Raw genomic sequence first — 11,038 nt, 5'->3', positions numbered from 1 at the left:
TCTTAATAAAATCCCCAAAGTAAAATTTTATAATTTACTCACTCTCATTCCAACCCTGCATTATTTTCTCGAGGTGTTTTTCATTTGAAAGTCGACAGTGATTTAGGCTGCAAGGCTCCAAAAAATCTTCACAAAAGCAATAAGAATAAAAGTAGTCCACATGATGTATGCACTATTTCAGATATTCTGAATCCATTTGATACATTTTTGAGAAACAGACCCAATTCACAGCTTCATTTCTCATTTGCTTTGTTCAAATTTGCTGCGCTATGATTGTTCATGTGACAAGAAAAGTTGTCTGCCATCAAATTTTAATTGAATGTAAGCACAAATGACATTTGTCATATATATTATACTTTTATGATGCTTTTTGTCATTTTTGGAGCTTTGCAGTACAAATCTGAATCCACTTTCCTTGCTTGGGAATTGTGTATCATTTTGTTTCTCACAGAAGAAAATAAATAATATGTGGTCAGAATGACAATAAGGTGAGTAAATGATGACAAAATATTAGTTTTGGGGTGAATAAGTAATACTTTATAAAGGTATAAACATGATTAATGATCATAAAAAAACAGAATCTTTATGCCTTAATAGAGTGCAACAGTTGGGTTCTGGAATTAAAAACTCATTCATTTTCTCCATAGGGAAACTGCTTTTTAAGGATAACATATAAACCTTTAAAAGACAGACAAACTGTAAGCAACAATCAACTTATTTTTTAAAATAATTGTGTTTAACAGCAGAATTTGTGGTGAAAAACTACATTACCCATGATGCTGTACAGAAAATCCCACCAATCAGAGAGTTGAAACAAGTAAACTGCACCAAAAGAGCTCTTTAGCTCCTGCCACTAGCTTAAAGCCATTAAGTACACAGTCTTGTACCTTTGTATTTTTGTCCAATTTTCAAATACTTTTTTTGCTTCAAATCAAAGTTGGTTGGTTTGGTTCATGGCTTGTAACGCTTATAACGAAGCCTAAACAAAATTCCTATGGGAAAAATGAATGGAAAAAAATACTTCTGGAACCAAATCCAATAAAAAGTGGGCAGGCACTAATGCACTCTATTGAGACTAGTTAAAATTACAGTGGACATAGAATGTAATGAAAATGGAAAAAAAAAGATTCCCACTTGAGCTCCATTTTACTTGGGAATATTTAGGGTTAGGTTACTGAGCAAGATAGACAGAATAAGAAAAGAAGAGATTGTTATTTGACTCTGGCAGTGAAGGGATTGCGGAGTTAGGAGGTGAGTAACAGGCTTGCAAAGCGAAAAGTCAGAGAAAAAAAAGCGTATGTTAACTAGGGAGAGATCATGGCTCCGCTTTACCGAAGGGCCCTAACGGTGCTGCCATAGCGGCCCACGGGCCCCCGCAGGCTCAGAATTCCTCCGTCAGCCTCTCTGTCTCAGAGGGCTGGATCTTTATTTCTGCTTTCTGGGATTTGGCCTCATACATCTCCCTCCTGCTGGCCCGTCGGAAGAAACCGCACTGTGGAGGAGGGGCGGAGCCCAAGGCGGGACATTTATTACTAATTTCAGTAATAAGATGCGGTGACATTTCACATTAATGGTGTGCTGTAAAATTGAATTTCATGGACTGCAAGCATGTGGTTTAAATCTGTCCTGCCATATGGGTCTATTAACTGTCCTTGGTTAAGTTATGGTTTATAAATAAATGTTTTAGAAAAATGCTTTAAAGTGGATGGTATGACCAAAATCTAACTTCATGCTATGAATCATTTTATGTAACGGTTTACGCTATCGTTCGAAAGTTTAGGATCAGAATGATTTAAAAAAAAGAAAGAAATTAATACTTTTTACAGCAAGGACACATTAAATTGATAAAACAAAAGTTGTAACTTTTTATTTATTAAATAATCCTGGAAAAAAAATGCATTACGGTTTCCACATAATTATGAAGCAGCCCAACTGTTGAAATGTTTACTGAGCACAAAATCAGCATATAAGAATGATCTCTGAAGGATCATGTGACACTGAAGACTGGAGTAATGATGCTGAAAATTCAGCTTTTGATTTACTATTTAATTTGATGTAAGTGTGAACTCGTGAAATGGGGACGGAGAGCTGTCCGTCAATAAATGGAAAAACAAAATAACTTGCGTTACTTATTTGAAAAAGTTACTTATTTAAAAAAAAAAAGTAAAATGTTGTTGTAAATTTAAAAGTAATCCATTACTTTAAAAAAGTAATCTTATTGCGTAACTCACATTACTTGTAACATACCCCCCAACACTGACATCAACTCGGATGATATGGACCAGATGAGCCATATTCAATGCCACTGTAAAATAGCACGCACCTGTGACCAATCGATTAAATTCTGTCTAGTCTGTATCACATTTCTACCATCTCATCTCAAGTATATAACAGATTATTTCCCGGCCCAGTTGTGACCTGGATTTCAGATCATTCTAAATGATGGGCCAAAAATAAAGTTTTGACATTGAGCACAAATACCTTCCACAGAATGAGACTGATGATGCCTAATAACAGTATCCCTGCAACCGCTGCCACAATGATGATCCAGAGAGGAACTTCATACGGCATCTCCTCTCCCAGCACCGGTTCGATATTTACTGTAAACTACAGAGACAAAGGGACATTCAAAACAGATGAGCTTTCAGACATGCCATTAGGAGGTACACTGTGAATATTTTAAAGGATCAGTTCATCCGAACAGAACATTCGGTCGACATTTATTCACTCTCATGTCATTCTAAACCCATGGAACACAAAAAACACAAAAGATTTAGAATTTATGACCACAAAAAAGTTGTCTTGCTCTCATCAGACCAAGCTCAATCTTTTAAGATTGAACATTAGTCTGGGGAGTCTGCTCTGTATTTTCTACTGCATAAGAGGCGTGATCAACGGGCATAGTTCAAATGACTTTGTACGCAATTGGATAATCAGACCAACGATCCATCGCTTCTCTATCTGTCATTGTGTTAAGCCTACCAATAGCGCGCCAAGTGGATAAGCCAGTTTGTGATTGGTTCCCGCAAATTTGTAACAGAAGCAGGATAAAAATATGTACAGGTTTCCAGCCTGAGCTGCAGGGCGAAATCAAATCGCCGGCAGATCGGGCTGGGTTTACCCAGTCTAACAAAAAAGCACAATAAAAGTAGTCCATATAACTATATTTTCAGTGATATACCTATCCCTACAATAACTGTTCTGTTAATAACCCACTGTTGATCCGACTGTCCGTGGGCGGGGATACAACAATGCGGATGTATAATCTGTAGTTTTCACGAAAATGTTTTGTGTCATCTGGCGGACTTTTGCTGACAATTAAACGTGTATTTCTTGATCCAGGTAACACGGAGAACGAGTAAACATTGTTCATTTATATATCCTACTGACATTGTAACAATATGAAGCAGTTTGAAAAAGAGGTCTTTTAACCTCTAGTCATTATGACTTGTATACTATATTACAAGATGTTTCAGAAGACTTACTATACAATACATTGTACGAGTCGTCTCCATGCAGTATAAATGTTTTCCATTTTTTTATATGCCACTGATCCCCAAATATGACTATCCTTATGTGGGGGACCCGTATTTTAAAATTTAAAATGCATCAGCCAATTTATACACAGAAAAATTTATAATCAAAATCTAAAATTAGTTTCTATTAAGTTACATTATTATATGTGTTATACAATTATAGCATTGTACTATTAAATGTATAATTTCCTTTTAATCAAATTTTTTAATTTATATTAATATTTGTATTATTTATTTATTTGTATCTATTTAATAAATTAATAAATTACTAATATTTTTTTCCCATTCATTTCTTTATTTTAATCTAATTATTTATACAGTACTGGTCAAAAGTTTGGAAACATTACTACTTAATGTCTCTTATGTTTATCAAGCCTGCAATTATTTGATATATATAAATAATGGATTAGAATGATTTCTAAAGGATCATCAAATTTTACTGTGTAATGATGCTGAAAATTCAGCTTTGATCACAGGAATAAATTACAGTTTACAGTATTATATATTCACATAGAAAACACCTATTTTACATTGTAATAATATTTCACAATATTACAGGTTTTTTTGTATTTTTGATCAAATAAATCATAAGAGCATAAGAGACTTCTTTCAAAAATAGTAATCTTTCCAAACTTTTGAATTACTATATATATTATATTTGAATTATATATATATATAAAAAATTATATATATAACATTTCCCCATTTTTTATAATTTTTCTGTAGATTTTCCACTGACCCCTTGTCACTCCCTTGGGGCCCATCTCAGCTTGAAAGCTCCTGGTCTAGACTACTTTAATGGTGCTTTTACAGTTCTTTTTTTGGAGCTTGACAGTCCAATCATTATTGGGTGAGCTTTAATGTGAACAGCTCTGACCTCTCTGGAGTGGTTGTCCATTTTGATGGCCGGTTTGTCTGTCTGCAGTCTCAACGTGGCCTGCCCCTTTACCGTCACTCGGAAGGCATTGGCGTAATCCTGTGAGAAAACCACAAAGATGCCAAGAGCCATTAAGTGAGCACCATGACAAAGAGTACTTGATGAACAGCTACTGTACAAACCTCCAGCAAGGTGCCGTTCCACACTCGGGACCTGACTTTGATCTCCGCCTGAGTCGACATGTTGTGCAGCGGGCAGGAGAAGGTCAGACAGTGGGCTGTCTGCTTTGAACACTCCTGAACAGAGATAAAAGACATTCGGGTGATGAAACAACCGGTGGGACACTATGAAAATCAGTCCTCAGAGAGCAAACGTCTGCCTCACCAGCAAATGGGACACTTTACGAGGTCCCAGGACTTTAATAGAAGCCTCTGCATGGGGATACGCAGAGCCCACCTCTCTTTTAGATCGTTTAGTACCTAGATCTGACAACTGGAAGAGATGACAACTGAATGGAGTGAATGAAATTGAAACCGAGTAACTGTGGGCTGCTGTATTCATTTCCTCAGACTCACTGTGAGGTTGAGATGGTTGACAGCCTTCCCCGGTGGGACACAGCGTGACTCGGACGCTCCTTTGATCACTATCTCTGTGAGATACAGCAGCCATTTCCCATTGGTTACTGCAAATGGCCATTCAAAGTCAATCACCAGAGTTCCCAAATCTCCCAGAGGTTCTCCCAGCACTGTCACCTGGAATGTGAACACAATGAACCTTTTTTTATTGTTTTTACATTTGAGCTGTTTAAAGGGAGCTTAAGAGGATAGATCACACACAACGTATAATTCTTAAGTCATCATTTACACACCCTCATGTCGTTCCAAACCTGTATGACACAAAAGTACATATTCTAAAGAATGTTGGTAACCAAAGCCACATTTCCACCACAGGAACTTTCCCCAGGAGCTAGGGACTTTGGGGTGGTACTTGGTGTGTTTTTGACCACAGGAACCGGGGTCTAAATAAAGTTCCGGGTAAAAATTTACCCCTCAAAATTGCCCCGCTTGCGAGGTAGTACTTTTTCAAAGTTCAAGACCTTTCGGAGGTGGGACTTGGGCACTGAACATGCTGATTGTTTGGGTTCATGCATCATTTTATTTAAACCTAAAAGTGTTGCGGTGTGTGCAGTAAAAGTTTTTTACTATTCGAATCAACAATGGAGTTTAAAAAATACGACTGATTATCAGACGACTAGGTTCAGGCTTTATTAAGCTTATAATGCGGAGGACGAAAAAAAGTCGTGCGCATTAGGTCACCGGATTAATCTTCACAGCACTTTAGACCGCAATGGAAACGCAGACAGAAGCAGGTCTGGGGGGAAAAGTTATTGGGACAAATTAGGTAATTTCGGTGGAAACCACTGACTTTTTGACAAAAAACACATTCCTTAAAATATCTTGTTTTGTGTTTCACAGAAAGTCATACCGGTTTGGAAAGATACAAGGGTGTGTAAATGACGACAAAATGTTAATTTTTAAGTGAACTATTGCTTTAAAAGTGGGCTCAGATCTCATTTTGGTCTATTTAGATGTGGTTTCAGTCTACTTTTGATTTCCACGGTTGTTTTTGGGAATCTGCACCAACTAAATATTGTATTTAGTTTTCTTAGTATGGACCCTTTCCACATATCTGAGATTCTCAAAAGCCTTCATAGTTTGGGTAAACTTCCATAGTGGAGAATGGGAGGAGACAACAAGTCATTTTTGTATTCCCATTTGCTCCAATATCAAAAGAAAAAAATCCACAATAGCGTTTCTCTGACCTTCCAAAGGAGGTCAAAGTATGAGAGATTGATTACAGCAGTCAGAAGAAAGAATTTCCAGTCAACTCCTTCAGCCGTTGTATTAGAAACACCTTCGCAGCAGCGCTAATTCATGTTTTGTAATTTACAGCCACGGTAATATAACACAAAGTATAGCGTTATAAATGTATGTACATTTTTTTAAATAAAAATATTAGAAACTTTTCTAGATTTGCAATGTTGATAACTGTGGAAATGCATCATCCCTATCTAAGTGTCCATTATAGTTGTAGAACATTTGTATTATTATGCGATAGTAATATATTTCTGCCCTAATTTCTTAATTTTAATGTGGCAATGAACAGTGAGTTGATTATAAACTTGAGCTTTTTGTCTGTCTGAGTTTAAATGGCCCGAAACATTTATAACTACACAGTACACTACACGTTTTAAAAGAAAATACTAAAGAAATTAAATATTTTACTCAGCAAGAATTCATTAAATTAATCAAAAGTGACTGTAAAAACATTTATAATGTTACAAAATATTTATTTTTTAAATAAATGCAGTTCTTTTGAACTTTCTATTCCTGAAGAATCCTGAAAACATGTATCACAGTTTCCAAAAAATATGAAGCACCACAACCTTTTTTTTTAACGTTGATAATATTAAGAAATGTTTCTTGAGGAGAAAATCAGCATTAGAATGATTTCTGAAGGATCATGTGACACTGAATACTGGAGTAATGATGCTGAAAATTCAGCTTTGCCATCACAGGAGTAACTTACATTTTTAAATATATTAATTAGAAACAATTAATTTAAATAGTAATAATATTTATTATCTTGGAGGTTTTTGTTTTTTGCTGTTCACAACACAAACTAAAATGATTTGAGCCAGATACATTCAAATTCAAATCATTTTTGGTGTGTTCAAACAAACCTATAAGGCCACACTCACAAGGAACACAAACTCCAGCGGACTCCCCACATCATTGGTGCTGTTCATGGCAGATTCCCCGATCACACTGCCACTGAAGGTCGTCTCAATCACTGGCTTTTCTCTGCACACGACAGGATGAGAATGAGAACCACAGCGTTAAAGGTGCAGTAATCGATTTCTGAGAAACGCTGTTGAAAGTGGATCGGACCGAGCAGCACAAAACACTTGTAGCCAATCAGCAGTAGGGGGCGTGTCCACCCATGATGGGGGAAGAGAGAGAAGGAGATTTAAAGAAAGATTGTAGAAAGAGAGTAGCCTGGCTCCGCCTACGTACTTCTGCTCAATTTTCCTTCAGTAATCCGTCTGGGATCGCGGTATATTTTCTGGTTTCTCCGGTCAAATTTAAATCGGTCCAATCAGCGAACAGAGGGAGTGGCTGAGAACGATGACGTTGATGTCGTGTGCTAGTTTGAGATGACATCCGTCACGACCAAACGTTAGCGATCGGTTATGGCAGATCCAGAGTGGCTCTGGGCAGATCTAATAGTTTTAAACTTCAACAGAGTACCCGCCTTCAACTTTTTTTTGGCCAGGTACGCACTGTTTCAGGATTGACAACTGCATTGAAATAATAATAATTTAGTTTCCTTAATTATCATTCCGCGTGTGTACGGAACACGACTCACTCCCGAAACGGCCATGATTGGCACAGTGGTAACCATAGCATCATTCTTGCATGTTTAGCATTCGCTATTTTGACCAAAGTAATATTACAGTGATAAAATACTCATTTTTAATATGATGTTTAATATGAATATATAATGAGATAAAATACAAGTTTAACTAAACCTTAACTAAATTGTGTTTTTAATGTTTGTAAGGCTGCTCTCCTGCAGGGTTGCCATACACATTATAAGCCTTTTTTTGGGCTTCGCTGTTAACCTCTTAACTGTCACCGTCCTGCTGGCGGGACACCTGGCACTCTTTTTTTGATCGCCTTTTTTGTATCATATATTTTAGAAATTACCATAAATTAGGTATCATTCGAAAGCTTCCGAACTCAAAATTCATCCTGTGGAAACCGTTTTGAAATTGGTTGCGTTACCATGGAAACGGTACTTTAAATTCTTCTAGCGGGCTCCTCCCCTAGTGGGCGGTGTCATGTTTCATATTACAACATTTATTTTAACTACTTTATAATCAAAATCTTTTCTAATCTTGACAAAACAAATATCGTTGGAAAGGTCTGAGTCTCAAGGTTCCATATTTGGTGACCATTTTGTGATGGAAGTGACATTTAGACAGAAATTTACAGGAAAATGCATAAAAAAAACAATCAATGGAATTTCAATGACACCCGGTGGCTATTTGTGGTACAGCGCCTAAACAAAATCTCATGGGAAATTCAATTTTTGTGATATCAACTTCAAATTTGGACTTGGTTAGACATATGGCTTTGATTTTATAGTAATTTTAGATTAAAACATTTTTGTAAAAAATATATTTTATATAAAATAAAAAATATTTAGTACAGTATTTTTAATTTACAGTAAATTTAAACTTCCATAACGTTTTCATACTTTCATATTTTGAATTGCTTTCACAATCAGCAATAATCTGCCGAGTGTCTTCTTTAAAACGAGACCAAAATTGGGTCTATATTCCAAAGCATTCTTGAATTACAAGAGGGGGTGACAGTGAAGGTGTGGGTCACAATATGTTGGTGTTATTTTCAAAATAAAGTATTTGGATTTATTTTGGTTTGTTATGGGCTTGTTCTGATAGTTTTTTCAGGCAAGATCTGGCAACCCAAGTAAAACGCTTGTATCTCTTTCCCTGTGCACATTTAAATACGTCATTAACAACTAGTTGTTCAGTTCGGTTTCGTACACACTGCGTAGAATTATTGTAAATGCAGATCTCACTCCTGTAAATGGACAGGATTAAACACTAAAAGGTGAATTGACCTTTTTTTTACATGCACAAATGAATCATCATGAATCACATTTTGTCTTATTTTTAACAATATATCAAAGTACGTACAAGGAAAAGGAAGTGAGGACTGTGTTCTTCACATTGAGGGTGACAGGAACAGGATACAGATCCTTCTGTTCACTTATACTGGAGACAAACACAAACACCGTTCAGTTAGTCACCTTAACAGAAAAGGACCTGCAGAAACGACTTGTGAAATGAAATGTCTTTTATGCACAATTTGTTGAACACTGTGAATTAAGGGGAAACTGTACACTGTATACACCAGAAACCATCTCAGTTACTAAATACATACGTGGAGAGCTGAAGTTGAGATTCAATCTGTTCTGTGTAAAGTGTTATACCAGAGGTCTCAAAGATGATTTTCAATGAGGTCTGTGAAGACGGAACTCAAGAGAGAGAACAAATTAGCAAAACATTTCAGCTGTACAGTCTGATTAGCTGAGTTCATTCAAATGGCCCGTGGAAAATTAGTCATCAGAGAGGCTTTTTTTAATGCATATGCAAATCTTCAGAAAGGTCACACATTGGACATGTTTCAGTAAGAAAACAGGCTGATACCTTCTGATTGCTTTTAAATGGGTTTCCCAGATCGCATATGATGGTGTCGTCTGCGCTGCACTCAATATCAAAACCAGGCTGTAATGAAGACAACAGAATTGAATTAAATGATTGAATTAGACTCTCAAGCAGGAACTTCAAATTCAAATTAAGTATTTTATGTATGAGCTTTTATGAAAACAATGCATTTCAAGGTACATAGTAACATATAGTACAAAACAAATCCCAACTCAAAGGATAAATTGTACAGGACATACAGGAAAACTGTATTGCTCAGCCTCAGATGTTGCTCTTTCATAACTCAACAAAGAACACAGAGATATTAAAGACATTTTCTTTGTCAAACAGCGCCACCATGTGGACTCACCTGAGTGCGCACTCCTGAGTATTTGAGTGCAGGGGGAATGGAGATGTTGAGCATGGCCTGATGGGCGTCCTCGGCCAACCTGCCTTCATCTGGCATGTTAGCAATATCCACCATCATCACCAGCTTCTTAATGCTACTGTTGAACTCCATAGTTTGACTGTGAATAAACCAGCACATCCCATATATATATATATATATATATATATATATATATATATATATATATATATATATATATATATATATATATATATATATATATATATATATATATATATATATATACACACACACACAATAAGGTCTCATTTGTCAATATTAATTAATGCAATAAATAGGATGAACTAACAATGTACAATATATTCGTACATCATTTCTTACCCTTTGTAAATGTTGGTTAAAAATGTTCATGTTAGTTTACAGTGAATTAACTAATGTTAACAGATACAACTTTCTATCTTAATAATGTATTAGTAAAGGTTAAAATTAACATTAAATAAATGCTTTAGAAGTATTGTTGACTGTTAGTTTGTAATGTTAACAAATGAAACATTTTTGTAAAGTGTTACCAATAAAATGTAGATACTTTGATTTCAGACCTATTTATTTATTTAGTAGTTAATTGTATTTTTATTCTATGTGCTTCTTTCATGTCTGTCATATCTCTCCTGTGGTATGTTGTTTCTCACATAAGAAAATAACAGAAACTCAAATCAAAACGATTTAATTTTTTTTTTTTGCTAAGTTCATTTTTGGGCTAATTGTACATGACACCAAAAATATAATATAATTAATATAAGTAAATTGCCAATACTTTGCAATAAATAAAATAAAATGGTAACACTTTAGTTTAGGGTCCAATTCTCACTGTTAAAGCTACACTGTATGATATTTTCCCCCATCTAGCGGTTAAAAGGTATATGACCATCCAGTGAATATTAGTTTTTCTTCCTCTCAAT

General features: G+C 35.6%; 1 protein-coding gene across 3 annotated transcripts in view; it reads right to left on the bottom strand.

Annotated features, from left to right (window-relative positions):
• itga3b (integrin, alpha 3b) overlaps window positions 1-11,038 on the bottom strand; it is a 68,148-nt gene that overhangs the window by 2,982 nt on the left and 54,128 nt on the right. For 2 of the 3 annotated variants that reach the window (XM_079845642.1, XM_079845643.1), the window contains 11 exons: window positions 10,080-10,236; window positions 9,713-9,790; window positions 9,447-9,526; window positions 9,200-9,277; window positions 7,175-7,277; window positions 4,989-5,165; window positions 4,798-4,905; window positions 4,596-4,709; window positions 4,414-4,512; window positions 2,482-2,607; window positions 1,333-1,492 (listed from right to left, as the gene is read on the bottom strand). In XM_079845642.1, the coding sequence (XP_079701768.1) occupies window positions 1,382-1,492; window positions 2,482-2,607; window positions 4,414-4,512; window positions 4,596-4,709; window positions 4,798-4,905; window positions 4,989-5,165; window positions 7,175-7,277; window positions 9,200-9,277; window positions 9,447-9,526; window positions 9,713-9,790; window positions 10,080-10,236 (1,231 nt within the window). In that variant the 3' untranslated portion in view covers window positions 1,333-1,381. Of the gene's footprint in view, window positions 1-42; window positions 127-1,332; window positions 1,493-2,481; window positions 2,608-4,413; window positions 4,513-4,595; window positions 4,710-4,797; window positions 4,906-4,988; window positions 5,166-7,174; window positions 7,278-9,199; window positions 9,278-9,446; window positions 9,527-9,712; window positions 9,791-10,079; window positions 10,237-11,038 lie in introns of those variants that run through there. The other variant, XM_079845641.1, reaches the window with a different exon arrangement.

Source organism: Gobio gobio (genome assembly GCF_949357685.1).
Source record: "Gobio gobio genome assembly, chromosome: 20".
Taxonomy (NCBI): domain Eukaryota; kingdom Metazoa; phylum Chordata; class Actinopteri; order Cypriniformes; family Gobionidae; genus Gobio; species Gobio gobio.
This window is presented reverse-complemented; position numbering and strand designations above follow the sequence as displayed.